General features: G+C 33.8%; 3 protein-coding genes across 5 annotated transcripts; 1 reads left to right on the top strand and 2 right to left on the bottom strand.

Annotated features, from left to right (window-relative positions):
* Positions 1 to 1,305: 1,305 nt before the first annotated feature.
* LOC130647873 (orexin receptor type 2-like) lies at positions 1,306 to 5,337 on the bottom strand. Of its 2 annotated transcripts, XM_057453880.1 has the most exons (3): positions 5,286 to 5,337; positions 3,227 to 3,462; positions 1,306 to 3,118 (listed from the first exon to the last, which is right to left on the bottom strand). In XM_057453880.1, exons 2-3 carry the CDS (start codon positions 3,447 to 3,449, stop codon positions 1,800 to 1,802), a joined length of 1,542 nt encoding a protein of 513 aa, XP_057309863.1. In that variant the 5' UTR covers positions 3,450 to 3,462; positions 5,286 to 5,337; the 3' UTR covers positions 1,306 to 1,799. The 2 variants fall into 2 exon arrangements, with proteins under 2 accessions (XP_057309863.1, XP_057309862.1); XM_057453879.1 differs by having other exon boundaries at positions 1,306 to 3,462.
* Positions 5,338 to 9,030: 3,693 nt separating this feature from the next.
* Positions 9,031 to 11,493, top strand: LOC130647558 (uncharacterized). The gene is made up of 5 exons (XM_057453458.1): positions 9,031 to 9,172; positions 9,681 to 9,704; positions 10,174 to 10,411; positions 10,824 to 11,083; positions 11,229 to 11,493. The coding sequence occupies exons 1-5, from the start codon at positions 9,109 to 9,111 to the stop codon at positions 11,408 to 11,410; spliced, it is 768 nt and encodes a 255-aa protein (XP_057309441.1). The 5' UTR covers positions 9,031 to 9,108; the 3' UTR covers positions 11,411 to 11,493.
* Positions 11,494 to 11,636: 143 nt separating this feature from the next.
* Positions 11,637 to 21,637, bottom strand: LOC130647555 (coiled-coil domain-containing protein 60-like). Of its 2 annotated transcripts, none has more exons than XM_057453453.1 (18): positions 21,298 to 21,637; positions 20,789 to 20,848; positions 20,511 to 20,587; positions 19,736 to 19,805; positions 19,105 to 19,217; positions 18,272 to 18,343; positions 17,866 to 18,084; positions 17,242 to 17,349; positions 16,747 to 16,849; positions 16,331 to 16,430; positions 15,769 to 15,867; positions 15,557 to 15,615; positions 15,290 to 15,344; positions 14,674 to 14,842; positions 13,887 to 14,027; positions 13,492 to 13,582; positions 12,840 to 12,938; positions 11,637 to 12,269 (listed from the first exon to the last, which is right to left on the bottom strand). In XM_057453453.1, the coding sequence occupies exons 1-18, from the start codon at positions 21,577 to 21,579 to the stop codon at positions 12,150 to 12,152; spliced, it is 2,037 nt and encodes a 678-aa protein (XP_057309436.1). In that variant the 5' UTR covers positions 21,580 to 21,637; the 3' UTR covers positions 11,637 to 12,149. The 2 variants fall into 2 exon arrangements, with proteins under 2 accessions (XP_057309436.1, XP_057309437.1); XM_057453454.1 differs by having other exon boundaries at positions 17,866 to 18,087; positions 18,278 to 18,343.
* Between the last annotated feature and the right edge of the window lie 323 nt (positions 21,638 to 21,960).

Here is a 21,960-nt window from a genome sequence, read left to right as displayed (position 1 = left end):
CAAATTGTATTGCCCGAGTTTCGAGTTGCTTATCGCAGTAACCCAAGTAAATGGAGATTCATTTTAAATACACTTTTTTGCTTAAAAAACTTACAATTTCACAGAAACTAAGAAGTGCTCACCCGAAACAACATTTAGCCTTAAAGTTTAGAAAGCAAATTCAAAAATCTCTATCTAAAAAAAAATTCGCGTATTTGCGAGAAGTTGTACGCTCGAAAATGAGTACAAATATAGTATAGACCGGTAACATCTCTAACGAACTTTTTCTATCTATGTTACGGCACAGGTAACATGTAACAGTTAAATTTAATTTCCCTCGTCAATTTGTCGGCACAAACGAAATCGAGCCCGTGTTACGAAAACGAAAATTTGCAACTTTGACCTCAAGAATTTTCCCCTTTTTGATATCGGGACAGAAAGGAAATTTCGTATCGCCATCGTTATAAAATCTAGACAAGAAGTCCGGGGGTTAATGCTGGAAGATTTGGGCTGACAGAATATTAGGGAAGGCAAAAATAACTTAAAAATTTTTAAAATGTGGAAAGACAATTAAAATTCAAGTTCCAAGGAAAAATAAGGAAAGGCAACCAGCGATAATCGCTGTCCGTTTTGCAGAAAGATACAAGATGCCCTTGGAACGAGGTTGTAAGAAAGGATGACTTTGCGCCAATTAGGTACACGAAAATTGCGTTTTCAGGTAGACTTTACTGGCTGTTGTGAGTTCAAATTTTAATAGCTGTTGTGAGTTCAAATTTTAATGGCTGTTGTGAGACAAAAAGAAAATCTTTCCATGCACTTGCAAGTGTTAGCATAATATGGTGCCCATACCGGGTAATTTTATGTTAACCAATGGGCGCAAAATCTGTAATATATACAGTAGACGTCCATTAATTCGAATGCCGCTTAATTCGAACTTACCGTTATTTCGAACAAATTGCCAACTTGAGTTTGGTTTAATAAAATCTTACATTTTGAGCTGTTTAATTCGAACTCCGCTAATTCAAACAATATTTTTAGTCCCAAGGCTACATTATGCTCGTTAATTCGAACTTCTGTGTATCGATAAATAAAATCTTATGGGAAAATAAAAATTCATTTTTATTGCATCAATGGTGGCAAATTTCTTTCAATTTATCAATTAAATTAGCATTTTCAATAAAACGAAGTTTACAAGGAATTTGGAGGCCAAGCAAACAAAGTTAAAAGATTTTTATAAAAAGTTGTAGTAAAGTTGTAATAAAGTTATATTAGCATAAAACCTTTAAACGTTTATTAAAATTCTTGTTTTTTCTGAACTTTCGATAATTCGAAGATTCGTTAATTCGAACAAATAATTTAGTCTCTTGCCTGTTCGAATTAACAGACGTCTACTGTACGTATTCTTGTTTTGTGTCTTGTTGCTGGTGGTACTTGGTTACTCGAGTGGGGTTGTTTATCCAGGAGTTTAAAAGACTTCAAAACAGACAAAGTTTTATATCTACCTATCTATCTACATTAATTTATGGAATTCTGTTACATAATGATCTATTCACAAATCGATTAAATAAGTTTTTAACTGATTAAGTCATTTCAAGCTCTCTTTGTACACCGCGGAGCAACAACGTACAAGAGTTAAATGAAAAAGATGTTTATGTTGAACGTGAAAACCAACATGTTACCGAGGGTTGTGTGCTTATACGAACGCATGTGTTACGCTCACGCAAGCTAGTCTATAAACACGAAACGTGCTATCGCGCATCTACGAGAAGATGAGCTTTCAGAGCCGCGATTTTGACGTCATTAATTGCCCTTGATATTTTCTAGCAATCTGTTTCCGATATGTATTTTAAAACTTCAAGATGCTCTTTTTGAAATACTAGACTTATTCTCTGGCCATCAAACCAACAATCCACCAGCATGCTTTTATTACTAAGCGCCACACCCTCTACGTTAATCCGTTGGGTTGATATCGTCTTTGCATCATCGTGTTCTGTCATTTCTACTTCACTTGTTTCAGCACATTCAGAAACATTGTCATAGTTTGGATTTTTATTTTGTTTTACTTGATCTGTTTGTTCTGCAAAATAGACCGTTTCTTGTTGTTCATTCTGCAAGTAAAAGGGTTGATATGTCTGACGTGTGTCGCATTGTCGCCGACGCGACGTCGGCGCGTCGTAGCTATATTGACTAGCCTTGCCGCCACTACTATAAGCGGAGCTGCTTCTTCTAAGATAAACACTTCGCGAATCTCTATTTGAAAACAAATCATCGCTATCGTATGAAGTTTGAGAGGATGTTCGGTGTCTTATCAAAAAGTCAAAATGTCGTTTGAACTGGCCAGGACTGCTTTGTGAATACAGACAGTCATTAGATGACATGTATGACTTGGAATTCGAACGAAGTCTGCCAGTCCGGACTTTATTGCAACATAGTTCTAAACAGAACATTATTTGTCGTAAATATGCGCCTCTAAATCTTGGATTTAGTCCGTAAATTATTGGATTCATAATAGAGTTTGTATAAGTCAACCAATAGGCTATCTCGATCCAGACCTCACTAATCTCCTGGCCACTTAACCAAGTTATTTGATTGGGTAGCATGCATATCGCAAACACTACTACGACAGTTATAAATGTCTTGAGTAAACGCATCGTTTGTTTATGTCTTTTGATTGACAGCTGCGAGTTATAATGTGGCGAGTGACGCAAACTATGTAAAGCCCTAACAAAAACGCTCTGTCGTCTAGTTCGAGGTTTGGATTTAGACAAATTTTGAGCAGCTTTAGCGATATCTTCTTCTGCGATAGCATTAGCACGAGTTCGCTGACGCTCGCTTGTTCGAATCATGTCGTCATTTTGCTGTTTGACGGTGTACCAACTGTAGGAGTAAATAATAATCATAATTGGAAGCGGAATTGCATATTGGATTAAGAATAAAAACCAGCTATATATTTTACTACTCGATTCCGGCCATGTTTCTTCGCACACACCGTCAACTGTAGTTGAATGATACGAATACGGTACTACGCAAGCAAATGAAATCAAATGGCTACATCCAATAACGTAAAAGGTCTTTCCTTTTAACGAACGATAATAAAACGGATACACTACCACGACAAACCTTTCAATGGATACCATAACTAATGTTAAAACGCCGGAAATTATTGCTAATGTTGATAATGGGTTAATTGTACGGCAACCGATTTCACCAAAAGGAGAATACTGTAACTGAAGATTAACAAGCGTACCTGTGATACTAACGAACACGATTGTAATGTCACACAAAGATAAATTTAAAACCAGCTTGGATGACATTCTCTTTCGCAGTTTCTTTGATCGTAAAATTGACACCACAAGTAGAGCATTGCCAAATAAGGCGAATATCATGATAAGAATGTTCACACTAACTAAGACTGATTTTGAAATCCCTGGTTGCACTTCCTCGCTTTCTGGAACTGTTGAATTATTCATTGTCTTAGTCGATCTAAAAACAAAAAAGAAAATGGTATAACCAAGTGATAATACTTCACACTATATTGATAAATATTTTCTCATAGAACAAACGAGCTACTATATCTATCTGCGAGATATAAAATTACGTTTTATATAAAGATAATTAATTTGATTTTAAATGCATTCCCACCATATGAAAGGATAATATGAATTAACAACTTTAAGTGAGAGATCAATTAATGTATGTCATAAGGTTTCTTATTCTTCAGCTTTTAACAGGGTTCCTCAGGGCATAGGTAAAGTAAAAGATCTTGATACGAGGGTATTATCACGCATGTTTTCAAACTTCTATTACAATATCAACTCAGAAAGGGTAGAATTAGAATTATACTTGCAACCTTGTACACTGATGGCTTTTTTCTATTTATTTCACCAAGATAGCAACCGCCACTCTAATCAAACAGAAACAAAGGAGCCTTGTTAGAAGGTTGAAACCCATATCTACTCTCTCTCTATCTCGATAGATGTCTTCTTTGAGCTTCTCAAGATTTGTTTCACTATATTTGCAAAAACTCCTTTCAAACTTTTCTTATTAATCTTCCTCATTTTTCAGATACAGAAAGTAATTTCAACATCATTCCAACATCTTTTAGGCTTTCAAAATGGTTGCGTCGCAGCTTTTTTGTGAACCAACCGCAAAGTAAATCAGCTGCTCCATGCTAAGGATGCACGAAATATGAATGAGTTCAAGACTGTACTTTAAATGTTTTTTTAAAAAAAAACGCCATTATTTTTTGCTGTCATGCAACAGACACATAAAATTACCCGGAAATGACCCCAAATCAAGAATCAAGAAAGAGATCAGTGCCGACAGCTTTATTCGTTGCAGTGGCCTGAGGAGAGACTAATGTAGGGTCAAATAGAAATGGTGAAATGTGTTTATTTTCGGAACATATTTTATGAAATACGAAATAAGGTGCTATATGGTATATTTTTTAAGGATCTGATAACACACTGACACACTGATACCATTTGACGAGGTCAATACGAAGTTGCTTTGTCAGTGAAAATGCTTTTTTTTCTTTCATTTCAATGAGAAAATATATTATACTTTGTTAACCAACTTGCAAGTCCTGTAAAGTTTTTTCGTATGAGGATTAAAACACCTACAGGCCCTGTGATCAAGGTTACTTTGTTACCTACATTCTACAAAGTCACTGACGATCCATTCATTTACATTTTATTGCCTGTTTCTGCATGTATTGCATGTGCTAAATTTAATTCTTGAATATTGTTCGAATATTGTTAAGGTAGTAGGCCAACTTTATTCGACTTTATAGCTCTGGGAGACCATCCTATTTAATTTAAATTGAATAGGTAGCGAGTCGGAAAAATGAAGAGAACGCTAATAGAAATTTCTTCTGTTTTCTAATTTTTATTGTAAGTAATAAGACTCCTTATTGTCGAAGGTTTATCAATTCTTGAACATGATAGTTTAATCGGCGACGTTTAGATAGATCTTTCATGTTTGGCCTGATGATGGGAGAATGATAATATGAATACTGAAATAGACAAACCGAAATAATATTCTTCAATAAGACTCTAAAACCACACAAAACCCCAAGAATTCTCATTGTAGAACGCCACATGTTCAACACATGTTGAATATTTAAAAGAAACAAAACAAATGTTCCAACTCTTTTTAAATAAGTCAACAACTTTCCCTTTCCATAAATCTTGCATAAATTTCCTTTTAATCTTACTGCTGTATATAGCTACCAGCATTATGCTTTAATGCTGAAAGAACTATATGTAAAGTATATTCTATACAGATAGAAAAAAAACACAGAATACCTCTTATCTTCTGAATCAACAAAATATGTATGCCCGTTTGTTTTTCCTTCTAATGCTTGTGAATCCCAATTTATTTTAATCTTGATCTAATAAATTGTTTATTTTGAATCAATTTCTGTAATTAGAACACCTAATCTTATTAAAGAAATACAAATGCTGAGTTCGTTGTTTTAACTAATTCGTTAGACAACCTCTTACTCAGGAATTTGTTTTATAGATAACCCATACTCTCTGCTTTTTTTAATTTATAAAATTTTACGAAAAAAGAAAAGTCATGGAGATGGAGGGTAGTTTTACGCGCTAAAAAAGAAAATTCACCCAGGAGAAAGTAAGAACGGTTTTAATAATTTTTACACTGTAGCTTCTAAGAAAACATTTTGGAATTTAAATGGAATGTATAGGATAATCCGATTCACATAAAACGTGATGTTCTGGCATTTGCAGGCTAATTTTTGTCTGAGCATAAATGCCTTACTGTTTATTTATGTTTCACAGAAATGTAAAAAACAATTCCATTTGTTGTTTTTTTAAGTTTATTCTTTCGAGGAAACGCTTTTCAAAATCACATTGTTTAAATTACATCAGGTTGCTCTTCATATATGGGTTGTCTCTCTGCTAAGGTATGTTAAATATGGTTTTTTTAATAGCGTGGGATACCTCTGACCACCATATTAGAATACGCAGCTCTTATTGACGTCACAGCTAATGAGGTGCTGTGCGAAAAAGTTTTGAAAATGGCGTCACCTAGCGATCACAACATGTAAACAACTTTGAATTGTGCATGATTTTGTTATCTGTGTTTGATTGAGAAGTTTGTCATAACATTGTCTAAGGTATGAAAGATACTTAACTAGAAAATAAAAAGACACTAGAAATAGCCGCAATTCCTCATCAAAACATTAAAACAATATCACCTTTCGGCCATTTTGCAAGAAAAGCAAAAAGCATCAACTCATTTTTTCGCAGCCAGTTGTGCTACTTTTCAGATGAGATTTCAGATTTTTTAAATCTCATTTTTTATTAAAACTTAAATTTTAGAATTTTTAAACATTTATTCCTCCTAATTCTCTTTTTTAAAAGAATTCTTGCTCCACGAAACAATCCTTGTCAGGGCCCACAAAGCCCCCTTAAATTTGACAAAAATGGTCATGCTAACGTCAGCAACAGTAAGACCATTTTGTGAGTTTAGGTCTAACCAAATAACCCAAAGATGCTATTACTGATAATTGAACTTCGCATATGTAGTTAGCACGCATATCTGAAAGCGAAAAAGAAAATCTGGGACGAAGATTGATCTTGTGTCGATATATATATTTTTTTTGGGGGGGGGGGGGGGGGGATTGTGGGAATAGTTAAAAGTAAGCCGAAATTTTACTGACATTTTTATGCTGAAGAAAAAACAAAATGTTTGGGAATGCCAGAAATTTTGCAAAAAGGTTGGATCCTGCAAAACATGGATGCTTTTACATCCGAAAATATTTGTAATTTATTATGAAATAAATAAAATCTCGGGCTAAGGCTAAATTTCCTTTTTTTATAAAAAGAACTTGCAGTTTGTTTACAGCCATAGTAAAACGAATCCTTCCATATGGATGTGCAGCATTGTCATACAATAAACAGCGTGAATAACGACGATGAGTTAAAAATTGTGTTTAACATATCATGGTAGTAGAAGAAATGATATTCTGCATGACAAGAAAAATGGCATCAAATCTATGTTTTGTGGCAACCAACTCACGATAGATCCGTTGAAAGACCGTATTTATACTTTGTTGACATGCTTCTTAAGTCAATCACGCATTTTACTGGTAAGTTAAGACACATTGAAGATCACGACGTCTAGAGAGAATCATGATTGTATTAAAATAATCGGTCAAGGTAAGCTGATGTTTTTATCTCAAACTGTGTTTTTATGTTTCTTGCGATGCAGTGGAAAGTGTTCTGACGTATGCTAAAGAAACAGCCCCTAAACACCAAGATTTTTGTGTAAAACCTTTTTGTTTAAAACCCGTCTTTTTCCGGAGAATATACGCCTTAACCATAAAAATATACACCGTGAAGCTGTTATAGCCTTGTAGAACATTTGCAAAAACGCGAAAAGCCGTTTGGACATTTTTACGCCATTGTCGCTTGGGCGTTAGAAGACGTAAGAGGGAGGGGGAGGGGGAATAAAGGGAGAATAACATTAAAAATAACCTAAAGTGTATCAATTGTCATCAAAAAATAAATATGTTTTTTTTTTGCCGCGTGGTTGGCCACCTGGTGGTAATGCAATTTATTTTATTTTTTAAATTACAGACCAAAATCCCCGAGGTAAAAACCCTAACCTAAAGAGGGTTAAAATGGCATTCGTGGTAGAAGATTTAGATAAATTCTTAACATCAGTATGTTGCCTTTTCTTTTTTCTTTTTTCGCAAATGGCTAAATCTTACATAAGCTTTCGCTTTGTTGATCTCATCACAGTTACGAAAGAAAGGACGTTTCAAACTTCGGTATTTTGTAGTCTACACTTGTTAACCAAGGAGTTCTATGTAATGAAAGCGTGTCTTAAAAATTGATGGTTTAAGAGTAAATTATGAAAACGGCAGACATATATCTGCGAAGAAAATCATCGCGGTGATGTTCACATATGAATGAAGTTAAAACAGATAACACAATCAGGCTTCACACTAAAAACGGTAGTAGATTCAATGTTATCTTGCTATCTCTTATGTCATCTATAACTGACAACGACAAGAACATAGAGATTACATCTACATGAACAGAAACCTCTTTACATTCAACCTCTTTCCCAGGTTTTTTACTTTTTGCTGAGTTTAATAGCGAAAAGAGATCAAGAGACACTGGGGAGGAGAATGCTTTTCATTGCATCCACAGTATCAATGAAAGATAATTAAATTTTCTAAGCTTATCTTTTCTATGTTTGAACTGATGTTATTGGAATTGACCTATCTGAGTTGTACGAATTTAAACATTGTTTTGATTCATAGTTCGTTATTGTTCATTGTTTATACTTTCGTTATAAACACACCTCATCCGAAGAAAACTGTGGCAAATCAGTGTTCTTTTCAACTTTTCTACCATCCTCCATCCATCATTTTTGCAAGGTCAAGAAAATTCATTTCGCGAAGATATATTTTAGCGAATCAGTCATATTTCAAGATGACGAAGTATTTTGCGAAGAATTATTATCGCGAATATACTAGTACTTTTCGCAATTTTAACTTCTTAAGCTTTATTTTAGAGAAGATAGCCTTTAATTAAACAAAAAATCTCTATCATAGAGACTAACCAATGATTTTTTTATCAGCTGAAAAAAAAAGTTTACCAGAAAACACAAAGAAAGTAAAAATCGCGATTTTAGTTTAAACTCGCCAATTCGTAAAAATTGATCTTTACGAAAATTATTTAACTAAAAGTACTCATCTATTGTTCATAAAAAGAGACATTGTTTTGAGATGTCGGATTGAAAGAAATATCAAACAAAATGATTTTAGACAGACACTTTAAAAGCGGCGCGCTTTTATTGTGTATATATCGTGCCAAGACTCTTCAAAACACCGCGCATTCACAAACTAAAAATATGGCCGTGATAAAATTTCGTGAGTGAACGAAATAAACATTTTGCTTACAAGATTATTAAAAACTGTTGAAAAAACAAAAAGAGAAACATATGTTATTCATAAATAGTTTATTTTTCTATTTTAAATTAAATATTAAACATATTTTTCTATTCTTAATATCCCTACTGTAACACAAGAAAAGGTATATATAGACCTCTCCAATCATGTGTTCGTGCCCGCACTGAATAATTAAATCAGTCATGGCTGGGAAATGTACAGGCATGTTGAGAATCGTTCTGTTTCTAATTCTGCACAACAGCGCGGGTGAGTGTTTAATTTGCCCTTATAAATATAGCAAGTGTCTTCGATAAAGAAAGGAGCATATTGCAAACAATTTTGAACAATTGCTTGATAATTTAACTCTATTCTGGCTGGGGAAGGAAGAAAAAAAGGGTTCGGAGAAAGGCTTCCAGATTTTTTTTTTAAACTTGGTGACTACTATTAGAATTTTTGTTCAAAACAAATTTCCTACAGTTGTCATAGAAACAGACAATTCTAGGGTCATGTTGGACCAAAAAATCAAAAAATTCAATTTTGTGTTTGCAAATGTTTCTAAATATAATATTATGACTCTGTAAACCTATATTACAATTTTTATTATTTTTGCTCAAACTTTCTTTCTAATCTACGTTTTTAATTGCAGCAGTTTTTAATCTTCAAAATCCTATTCAAGAAACGAAAATAATAAAATAAATGAATTCGGTACTGAAGAATGAAACTGGCTCATAAGCTTCCTCTTGTTCTCATTTTAATAACCTTCTTTAATTTTTAGATGCGCTTAGCCAAACAGAAATTCGTAAGTAACTGTTTGTTTTCCTGCAGAAATTGTAAAAATGTTCTGCAAAGTAAATGTTTTGCATACGTTTTTTAACAAGTTCTGCAGTATGAATGCTTACGATTTTCGTCCTTTAAGCGGGAATTAATTCACGATAACTAGTTGATATTGAAAACCTGATATTGAAAATTTTCAGGCGATATAATATTTTTTTTCTGTCCTAGGGTAGGAACTAATAAACACATTTGTGTATAATAACTAACTCTCCTCAACTCAATACCCTTATATATATATACAAAAGTTCCCCATAGATGTTTCTAACAATTCTTGTTGTCGTGTTACAACACTTTTGTCTTAGCCAAGCAAATTTCGTTTAAAAAATACGTAGAATACTTAGGCCTAAACATTTATGTGTTTGTTTACTTCGTAGAAGCAATGTCTAAAGACGATATTAAAGTTTTTTTAAACAAATATTAAACTGAATTTTCAGGTCGATGCATCAGTTCTCACAACAAATTACGGGCTCTTCACACCAACACAAACCCGTTGGAATGGGATGAAGGAATCGCTGTTCTTGCGCAGAGATACGCAGAAAAACTTTTAGCAGATCACCGAGGTCGAAGAAAAACATATCTGGTTCATGATACCACAAGAAATGGGCTTGGTGAAAATCTCTACTGGTCAGACAACAAAAATATGGCCACTTGTGCTCAGGCCAGCTTAGCTTGGTACGTACTGCTACGTTTGTTCTTCTTTAACACTGGTTTCAGAGTAAACGTTTTTTACAGCAGCGCCTAATGTTCTTTGTTTAAGTACACAAATTACAATCTTTTTTTTGGCCGCGGCGCTTTTAATTTTTTGAGACTAGTTGGCTTCCAAAGCGTTTTGCAGTGAAACTATTTTTAAATAACCTTTATTGAGACCGGGTTTAGCGCGCTGTGGCAGGTAACAGCCCAAAATACTGCACATTAAGTGCTTTTGGTAGACTTATAAGTGTGAAAATATAGTGAAAACCAACTTTACCGAAGTTAAGAGGACGAAACTTTTAATTAGACACGAGGCATGATTTTTAAAAACGCATCCGCTAAAATTTTAACACGCATTTAGTGAGCTGTGTCATTAATTCAATTAGTTTATCAGGTACGTAGAGATTGAAGATTACGACTACACAACAGCACGTACAAAAAATGGCAAAGCAGTTGGCCATTTCACCCAACTTGTTTGGACGGACACGACAAAATTTGGAGTCGGCATAGCATCGGGAAAAAGTCGTATTTATGCCGATTATGGTAACGTTGAAACATTCATTGTCGCAAAATATGCACCGCGCGGAAATTTTCATTACACTGGGGAAAGATTGCAAACATATACTGAGAAAGTTCAACCACGAATTGCTGGAGGTAAGTGTAACCACGCCCTTGCAGTAGAAAATATTTTTTATTTTAAGATTGCTTCACTAAGCCTCTAGTTTTACATTTCTTCCGCATTCGTTAAATCAGTAATAAATTTATATCCAAAATTCAACTAACTTTTTTTATCTAATAGCTGTGACACCATCTTTATTCGAATTGGATCCATCCATGGCAACTGTTGCTAACCGACCATGTATTGACAAGTACGGTCAAACTCGATGCTACAACTTTATGTATAATTGGGGATACAGCTGCGAAGGAAAATACGCGAAATTGTTTGAGAAGAACTGTTATAAAACATGTGGATATTGTTAAAAAAATTGCTGATACAAACTTGTAAAAAATTCTTCTTGCAAACCGATTGTACAATAAAAACGTAAGCACAATAAAAAAAATAATATTGTTATTCCTCAACTAATCGAGACAAAATTATACTTTGAGCCGATATTATAAGGACCAAGCAAGAACGTGGAAACGTCCATTTATGATAAATCTTTTGAGAAGACGGTGATTGATTTAAGATTGTAAATTCATCGAATGATACGAGTTCGAAATAAAACTAATAAACATTAAAAATATATAAAACATATTCAAACTTATAAATATATTAAAACACACTTTCATAACAATATATCTACACTCGCAAAAATACGTATAAAAATAATTAAAAAATGTGATAAAATGCTTTTGTTTTTTAAAAAAATTAATAAGTTAGATCTTTTCTTCATACTCGTCTTGCTGTTCTGTCAACCTAATTTCTGGTCACTCAAAGTCGATAAAAAAATTAGACGGACTGATTGTAGTTTTTTAAACTGGAAAAATTAAAAACAAACGCGCACATTCGCGCAACATCAATCTTTAGCTTGCGACTGGCCGGACAACTTTTTCTTGATAAAAGGACAAAACTAGCTTGAACATCCTAGATGGAAGTATTTCAAGTATCCGCTGATCACTCCGTCAAATTCTCAAGGGTTAGTTTTCATATGATTATGATAATTTTTTTATGGTTACTTCAAATCCATCTTAACAACTTTTTGAGCAGGACAGGCACAGATTAAAAGTTTGTTTTTGTGGAGGGTGGTGCCGACTTTGAACGTTGCTGTCTTTTGATGTGCTTCTTACACCACGCCTCAAACTCTGTTTTATCCATTTCAACAATTTTATCGCGAACAAACTGAAAATAAAAAAGCAGAATTCTATTTCAGTATATTCTACAGCACCGAAAGTAGTTGTCGCTGTAATAATAGCCGTTTTTTATCTGTCTGTCCACAAGAAAAGCGACATGCAACAGACACACGAATTAGCGTGAAATTTAAAGACGGGCGACCCTGTGGATTTCTCCACGGGTTAACGACTAGTCTATAATAATATTATATGTTTAAAATGGTAGCCAAATGTCTAGGTTATATAGACGGGCGATAATCTGAGGACTGGAACACATAGGATAGGCAAATCCAATGATTTTTGATGGATTAACGACTAGTTATATATACCTCCAGACTAAATTTGTGAAAAACACGAGCGCACATCTTCAAAACAACAGGTCTAAGAGATTTTATAGACAACTTGAACACAAAGTTTAAAAATATTCTAGGTCCTTGAACCACATCTTCTGACAATCCGATTAAATCCGATATTAGTCCATTCAAGTTTTAGAAGTAAAGAGATAAATGGAGCCAAAACATTGTAGCCCTATCATCATAGTTTCTGGTTTCTGAATTTAGCCTGTGAACAAGAATATTACCTCGATTCCAGCACTTATATCGGGATAGCATAACTCGAAGGGTCGGAGAATGGATAATGAACGAAGAAAATGTGAACCACTAATTTTGCGTCCTTCAATCTAAACCAGACATTAAATGAAACTGCTGTTACAAACAAAAACTTGAGTTATTAACTAGAAAACACTTCAAGACAAGCAAAAAATAAAAACAGATCAGATTAACCAAGACAATTATCGTCTCGCTTGGTCCTATATGTTTTGCAGCTTACACTATTAAGTTAAGAATCAGAACGACGAATAATAACCTCATTACTGCACATTTGAAAAAAATATATCAGGATTAACTCAACTCCTATGCGATCTGTAGTGATATCTGTTGGATCTGAGAAAGATTAAAAAACGTGATTTCCTCTTCAAATGAATCTTAAGTAATTTTATAATTTCTAAATAATTAATCTATAATAATTTTATAAACAAATTTTGCTCGTTTATAAGTCCTTGGATTCTTACATCAGACACAATCCAACGTTTTACACGTAAAACTCTCAACTTTGACTCGCGTGAGGTTTCTAACTCACATACGTTTCCAACCAACACTATTAAATTGTTTTAAAGTTAAAGAGTGCTCTCGCAATAACGTCGAGTACACAATGGAAAAACGGAAATCACTTACGTCACAGAATCTTTGTATTTTCTTTAATATCAAGCTAATATTCTTTTCCTCCTTGAAATTTTGCGGTAGACCTTTCATAAGATCTGTATACCTGAAAAACATTTTAAACATTATACACATATTGACCGGTGGGTGTGTGTCAAAGTTATTGCTACAGTCAACATTCCATAATTTGATGTCGTTTCAGTCAGTGGACAGTTGAATGATTTACTACGTTGGTGTTCTGGAGAAATTAGCAACTGCGTTTTCGACGAGCAGTTAAGATGATAATAAGGTTAAAGGTCTTTTGATGACGTCATCAAGTAGCAAAGAATTCAAGACATTGAGAGGTGGCAGTATTTTCATGTATTATTTACGCACAAACAATAAAACTGAAAAACTAAATATCCTCTCACCATTTACTCTCAACTTTCATTTCAATTGGTTCATCCTCGAAATCAATCTTTCCGTTCTCGCGAAACTGATTGAGTGTTTCGTATACATTTTTCATCACGTTCAATGCGAAAAACTTCTTTTCGTAACTCGCCCAACGATGTCTACAACAATGCATAACAAACGTAAACTCTCTCCACAACACTCCTCCACGCCTAACCTTAAACAGCCTCTATTGAAGACTTAGTCAAACACAACGATATACGTCTAAGTAAAAAACTTGCTTGAATAATCAAGGACAATGATTTAAGTAACACACCCTTTAAAGTTACACAGGAAAACACCTGTCCCAAAAAATAAATAACGGTTTTTTGCATCGTTTGTAAGAAAAATAAGGGAATTTTGTGGCGCCGTAGCTTAGTGGTTATAACTCTCACGCTTTGTGCGGAAGACCGTGATTTGGTTTCCATCTACAGCGATTTAACATGGGCGAGTGGATGTTACCATAGCCCCGATTTGACCCCAGGCATGCGAGAGAAATGGGAGTGATGGCACACTGTGTGAGCCGTTGGATGTTGCAGGGGGTTGTATGGCAGAACAAGGGCTCGTCTACGCAACTCCAAATGAGTATTAAATACTCTAGGATTTCCCATCTAAGCCATAGTCCCTATGGGAAATGATAGACAGAGTATATCTCTCCATATTTGTCAGGCTAGCCATGTAAAATATGCACATCCATCTATCTATCTAGCTATCTAATACATGCGCGTGACTTCACAACAACAGACATCCAATCGAGCCCAAACTTACTTTTCAATCAGCTCTAAATTATCGTGCAATATCACAGCCTGCTCGTTCTTGATGTCAGCAAATTTCTCTTTGACGTCATCTGGCACAAGTGACAACTCTTCTAATGTTTTCCTCTTCTTCATTCTCATCAAAACGACATCCGACACTGATGTGTTGAAGTTGTAAGCGCCTAAATAATCGTCGAAATATGCACGTATGAATATGGAGAAAATTTACACGTATAAAAGTGTCTGAATTATCGAGAAAATATGTTCTCTTTTTCTGTTAACAGTATCACTAGGAAATGACTTAACTTTTGGCTTATGACTTATTAACAAACAAATGGTAGGTTCGAGATGCTGCTATAACACAAATTTATTTTTTATTCTAAAATTCCATTGCAATGTATGCAACTCTGTTTCCACTAATGTAAGACACATTCAGTTTGCACTAATGTAAAACCAACTCAGTTTTAACTAATGTAAAAACAACTCTGTTTGCAGTAATGTACAACTAACTCTGTTTGTACTAATGGAAAACTAACTCAGTTTGCACTCATGAAAACCAACCCAAGCTTTAAAACATCAAACTATCTAAGATTAAATGCAAACGAATAAGAATTACATCATACAATCACCTCTTAGTTTCTTCCACTGGATGTGTTTTCTTGTTGACGGAGGGGATGATGTTTCCTACAAGTATAGACATGCCATCTGAAAGTGTGTTAAATACGTAGTTATATTTGGAGCATACCAAACAGAGCAAATTCTGTCGTCAATGTGCATAAGATATGAGAAGTTTTGCAACAACGGATAAACGATATAACAACTATTTCAGACATGGCTGTAAGCACATTTGAACAACAAACATGGCTGTCACTGCAGGTGTATAAAAACACTAATACCTCTTGACTGTTTCTTTCTTTTTCAACTTCTTCTGGTATTGCATCACTTTGTCCCGCATCTGAAAAGTTCGTAATGTGTTTATAAATATTCTTATTATCAGTAGATCAGTAGCGCTGTAAGAGCATAGTAGACTGGGCAGTAACAAATCCTTACTTCGATCATCCGTTTAAAAATGAAACAGCATTTTAAGTAGAACAGTATTCCTACCAACCTGCGGTATACTTAAAAGCTTGTGTATCGCCATGTTTTCTGTTCAAGGATGAAGATAATTCAAGGGTTTGATTTCCACTACTAACGCTACGATGATCATCTGAAAAAAAATTATTGACTTTTAAAAGGATTTTTTTAACCTCTGTTTGGAGTGGAAACGCTAGGATCAAAAGTAAAACTCTGACATATTCGTAGACAATAAATTTATATCTTGAGAGACGATATTTAACCCGATATTTTTAAAATGTGTTGTAAATATTTTCCCCTTTAAAATTCAATTTTACCTGTGGTAGAGATAATGATACGGCTATAGCGATGTTACAGTGCTCTTATACTGGTAAAAAGATTACGGCTTAGTAAGTATATGTTGACAAATATTCAATCTAACACTCAGTTGACGCATCTTAGCATTCCGTTCAAGGTACAAAAGTCACCTTCGTGTAATCCACAGCGACACAGTCAGTTTTCGACAACTTATATTACTCTATGTTTATTTCATGACAGGAAATTAAAAGAATAGGTGTAGTGTTCACTCGTGTGTAAACAAAAGTTTATTTTTTTACCTGACATTTTACTTCTGTTTGAATTCATAGAAAAATTCAATAAAGAACTTGCACGAATTGAAACTTTTCTGCCAGGGATTTTATAGCGGTGTGACTTGGACTAAATAAATAACAAAGAAAATCACAAACGAGAAAAAACCCGACAACAACAACAACAATGAACCTGGAGGTCTGGTTAGCATAGAGTCGACACATACGTCACTTTTTTTGCAGAATATTTTTATTAGCTGTAAATCAGCCATTTCTTGACGATAAAAGCAACAACAACAGCAAAGACAACTTTAACAGGAATAACAGCGACGGCAACGACAATAATAACGATGGCAGCAAAAAAACAACAACAAATCCACGACGACGGCAATAACCGCGTCAGCAAAAATAACAATAATGACTGCAACAAAATGAAAACGACGTACTTGAAATCTGCTAGGGTTACTCATAAAGGATTGCCAGATTGGATCAGCTATCTTTTCACGTTCAATCCTTCTTTGTGATAATTTTGTGTCTTCCGTAAGTTGGCTATAAGCATGGATTAACCAGATAAAAATTAACACCTTGACATTTGCAGGCATCAGCTTTTTTTCTTAGAGAACAAGTTTTTCCTTTTCCCTTCAGCACAGAAGGATATAGGCATTAAAACAAATTTAGATAGCTTCAGTATGCTCAAAATTTTTAAACATTTTTTAGAATTCATGCTTAGCATATATTATAATTTCTTAAAAATGTGGATAGATCGATAGCTCTTCCACCTATAGTTAAAACTTTTCTTTTTCTGTGTTTCAGAACTTGTAGCAGTTCTGTTTAATAATGTTTAGTTAAAAAAGAATTTAATAAATAAAAACTTTTCCTAAAATAACAAAAAAGTATGAAGAGACATTTCATGATGATCATCGGCATGCTGATAAACCCACCTAACGTTCCAACATGATGATATCATGCCCATGACAGGAGGGTTGTTGTCTTGAGACATAGCTTCTAGTATCCAGTTTATAACACAAAGTTGACGAAAGAGAGATGTACTGAAAAAGAACAAGGTTTTTGTGATCAAAATACTTTACACTACAAATGGTGGTCAGTATCAATTATTATGACTTGGGTGACGTAACTCAGATGGTTTAAGTCCCTAATTTACCTAATCACCTACTTTATATGAAATAAACATGCTACATTTTTGTGTTTTTTTTATCAATCCTGTAGTCAAATGTATATATTTGATCTGTACATTGATTAGACTTTTTGCATATAAAGCCATCTCAGATGAATAAATACTTAGTTGACTAAAAGTACAGAAAAAAATCTACATTGAAGGAGCTTACAACAGAGGCAAAACACTAACGCTTTTAAACGAAAAAAGAAACAGTTATCATTAAAAATGAAAATCTTTCTGCGCTTTCTACGTTGTATTAACACATTATAAAATCTATCCATGCTTGGACTCGATTACTTTGGTAAAATAGCTTTAAACATACTTAAACACACCCGACTATAACAGGCATTGGAAACAAAAGCCTTATTAAAATTCAGACTTCACCCACCTTGAAGAAGCTTTATAGAAATTAACATTGGTATGTATTGGTGAGTAAGGCCTAGGCATGTGTTTTCTTCTGAACATCTTACGATGATTTACAGGGCTGTCTGGTACAGCAAGTTTCTTTGAGTGCAACAACAAGCTTGTTGATGCAGCTCTTTCTTTAGTGTAATGTTGTGTTGGAAACCTGTTTTCATATTGCGAGATTCGTGAGGAATGAGAAGAACTAAAAAACAGACAGGTATACTTCTTAACTCGTTCCTTGTAAAAGTAGGGTTGAGAAAAAAAATGTAAAAAGCAAAACACATTTTTACACAATATTATTATAATTGCCGACAAAAAACCTCCATGCATGATGGAAACATCAAAATAGACCAGGAAATCTTACACAACAACCACCAACAATGACTTACCTATTATTATTATTATGGTCTTGATTTTTATCTATTACAGGAATACGAGTTTCCGGACTTGCCACCACATATCTACAAAAAACACAAAGTATTATAAATACCGAAGAAAATAATAGAGTCTATTTATTCATCTCTCTAATTTAATCATTTACCCAATTACTCAATTAAATTATAAAGTCCACCCAAAAATTGTACCCCAAACTCATTAAAAAGGTTTAAGTAAGCAATTAAACAAACATACACATGTGCGAGCAAACAAAAACAAAAACAAGAAACAGGTAATAAGACGTACGAGAAGGGGAACTTTTATCTGCTTTTTTAGGTTGGCAACACTTACCCGCTGCGATTCCGTCCTAAGCAAGCAAAGATGAAGAGACAAACGGACAGACGAACGAATGAATACAAGACAAGTCTTGAATGGACGAACAAAGTGATGCACGATGAATGCAATACTAGCGACGCACAAGCCGTAATGGATGTAGGGACGATCAGAAGAACCTGCTACATTTCCGGCCTGAGCACACATACAACGAATGGAACAGACAGAAGAACATGTAACAGGCAAACAACGAATGTCGAACGAATGTACAAACAAACAAATGGACAGACAGATGAATGATGAACAGATAAACAGCAGATGAACAACAAAAAGACGTACGGACGAACGTTGAATGAACAAACGAGCATGGAACCAACAAACGACGAACAACTAACTAATGGACAGGCAGATGTAAAACAATCAGAGGAAAGGAGGAACAATAAATGGACAGACACATGACAAACAAGAAACGAACAAATGAACAAACAAACAGAAAATAATAAAAAAAAGGTACCTGCGTATGTCTTGTTCCTCTTCTTCTTCTGTATCAGTATCTTCATTTGCAGGAACCATTTGTGATGTTTTTTCAAGTTTTTCTATATCTTGTTGGTGTGTCGTCGATTCTACCTGATAAATGCATGTAAATATACTGAACAATGAAAGGTGTTGTTATGGAGGATGTATATGTAATAAAGCATACCACAGATTTATGCTTTTGAGTCATTTTTTTAAAACCTTGCGAAGTATACCTAGTTAATGCTTCTTCTCAAATCTCAAGTATTATTTTTAGTCCCAAAAAAGAATGATTTGAAGGCTCAGAAACTTTATTAAATTAAATTATTACAACTGTGTTACATATTTGGAAATCCAAGTTAGCCTACTTCATCACAAAAAAACTTTTGCAAAAAAAAAAAAAAAACATTTAAAAGTTTTAATTGAAATTCTCGAAAGTTAAGTATTTTGCATGCACTTAAATGACCTCAGAAACAAAATGACGATTCCTTTTTTTCTTCTGCAAAATGGTTTTTTAATTTAAAAAAATCCATAACAATAGAGAAGTAAAAATTCTTCTTACAAAAAAATTATGCGTGCTAACTAGGTACATTTACATAGCCAAAATAGGTTATACAATATTATGTACAAACCTTTTTCTGTTTTTCTTGATCTAGCACCGTAAATAAGCCAGTTCCCAGCTTCACTTTATTCATTATTTTTCTAAAAGCATTTGTTAAAATAAGTACAATCAGTCATTCTAATTCAATTTATATGATGTGGGCAAAAAAATTGGTGATGTGACGTGCCTGCTTCTTGTCAGAAAACTTGTTATTCACATCAACAATTTATACATTGTTTTGCAAATTGTACACTCTCATACATAAACAGCAGTTAAATTACAGAGCAAAACTTTTTTTCATAATATCTGAATAGTTTATCTTAATAGAAAGTGTTTTTTAAAATTTAAGGAAACATGAATCTTTTCATGGCCAACTTAAAAAGTGGTTTCTGAAGTAATGTTCCTGAAGAAATTAAAAAAGAAGTGATACTAATACAATAAAACTGATTACCCCAGGCTGCACCACAATATTTTGACGACGTGCAATACATTCAGTCTGACTTGTTATTTACTCAACTTATACAGTGAGGAATAAATATATTTCTTGATTTTTTAGGACATATGGACACAGTGTATAAACAAGGGTATTGAGACATTTTGTCAATTAATCGCTGAGTTGTCAAATAAAACAAATCACCCATTAGAAATTTATGCTTTATAGTTTATGTTTTCAAGACCAAATTGTCAATGTCTTCTTAAAAGTTATTTAGGCATTTTTAGGCACAAAACAAAAACAAAAACTAACAAAAAGAGTCACAATGAGATCTTTTTCTGTAGACTTTTATTTTCAAAGTTAAGATACTTACAGGTCTTTGTAAAGCTGATTCTGAATTGTATGCAACTCCTTTGCATGTTGTTGCTCTTGTAGCACTTCTGTAAAACCCTGAATGATAATAATAATAGCAAAAGTTGTTCTCAAATCAAACTGAGAACACTTCGAAAAGTGAAAAATTTAAAGGGAGGATTCCCTGTACACACAAAAGCCCACTAATTGCATCTCTATATAGAACCTGGGTAAGTACCAAACTATAGCATCACAAAACTTGATATACCCCAAGATAAAATTTCCCATTAATAACTATACCTGACTGTTTTTCTCTTTATTTACAATATCAGAAGCATCGTCATCATCACTGCTCAGTTCCTAAAAATAGCAAAAACGTATTATTTATCAACACTTATTTACAAAGTAATTTCAGTGATATCATGCCATGTGTGTCGTAATGAACAAAATTATTACTGCCTCTTTGAACAAATATAAGGCCTACTTTATAAGCTGAGTCAAACTTAAGAAAAATAACTACGCTTTTTCATTTCTAACTTGCCTCAAAAGTACTATAAAAAAGTTTGCAAAAATCAATACGTAGGAAAAACCTATAAATGCCAAAATTTTATCTCTAAATAAAAAAAAGCAAATTTCATCTATATACAAAGAAAACGACAGACAAAAACTGACAGCGAATTGATAACAAAGGATTATTAAGAGTGTACTTGGGTAAATTATTATTGAGAATATTCTTTTTTGAATGCACTATTCAAAACACTAAAGCACTCACACAACTTTCGAACTAACAAACATTCAACAAAAACTACCTCTTTTTCCTCAGGTTTCTCTTCTTGACCGAGAGTAGAAAGAATTAACTTTCTTGAATCTAACACAACGTTACCAACTTCTTGATACGGCTTCGTTGAAACAGATCTATATCCACAATTATCTATTTGATACTTGCGTCTTCTGTAATTTCCTTTCGCTACACTAGGCCTGTGTGGATACTCGCAAGTGTAGTTCGGATTCGATGAACGTGCTGTTATCTTTAATCCCACATGACTCGCAGATGGTATAGGTTTTACTGATAAGAATTGCCTTGGATCCATATTTTCTTGGCATGTTTAAAAATTTTATTATCTAAATCTATGTTTAAATGAAATAACATAAACATGGTTTTGGCTAAGGTGAATTTGTAAATTTGAAAACATGCACAAGCTCCACATCTACAAAGACAACAACTTTTGTAACTTGTGAAATATGTGACTTTACATACTAATTTATATTGGCTTTATCTTTGTTTGGCTTCTATTTTTAACATTTATACAACTATTACTATATACTTCACCAACTATAGTAATCTTCTAAAACGAGGTTGAAATAAAATCAATGAAACTTTCAATGCAATGGGTTTCCACAAATGCACTTAAAATTACACTTGCAAAATCTTTCGACTGGATACACCCAAAATTAGTACAAACAAGAAATTG

This window comes from Hydractinia symbiolongicarpus, chromosome 6 (assembly GCF_029227915.1).
Source record: "Hydractinia symbiolongicarpus strain clone_291-10 chromosome 6, HSymV2.1, whole genome shotgun sequence".
NCBI classification, from domain to species: domain Eukaryota; kingdom Metazoa; phylum Cnidaria; class Hydrozoa; order Anthoathecata; family Hydractiniidae; genus Hydractinia; species Hydractinia symbiolongicarpus.
This window is presented reverse-complemented; position numbering and strand designations above follow the sequence as displayed.

What these genes read in the sequence shown, in the direction of transcription:
- LOC130647873 (XM_057453879.1), bottom strand. Translation starts at nt 3,449, where the DNA reads ATGAATAATTCAACAGTTCCAGAAAGCGAGGAAGTGCAACCAGGGATT.
- LOC130647555 (XM_057453453.1), bottom strand. Translation starts at nt 21,579, where the DNA reads ATGGATCCAAGGCAATTCTTATCAGTAAAACCTATACCATCTGCGAGT. An exon ending in AGAAACCTGAGGAAAAAGAG is followed by an intron (nt 20,849 to 21,297) that starts GTAGTTTTTGTT and finishes TGCTATTTTTAG; the next exon opens with GAACTGAGCAGTGATGATGA. An exon ending in AGCTTTTAAGTATACCGCAG is followed by an intron (nt 15,616 to 15,768) that starts GTTGGTAGGAAT and finishes CGAACTTTTCAG; the next exon opens with ATGCGGGACAAAGTGATGCA.
- LOC130647558 (XM_057453458.1), top strand. Translation starts at nt 9,109, where the DNA reads ATGGCTGGGAAATGTACAGGCATGTTGAGAATCGTTCTGTTTCTAATT. An exon ending in AATTCTGCACAACAGCGCGG is followed by an intron (nt 9,173 to 9,680) that starts GTGAGTGTTTAA and finishes TTTAATTTTTAG; the next exon opens with ATGCGCTTAGCCAAACAGAA. An exon ending in GCTTAGCCAAACAGAAATTC is followed by an intron (nt 9,705 to 10,173) that starts GTAAGTAACTGT and finishes CTGAATTTTCAG; the next exon opens with GTCGATGCATCAGTTCTCAC.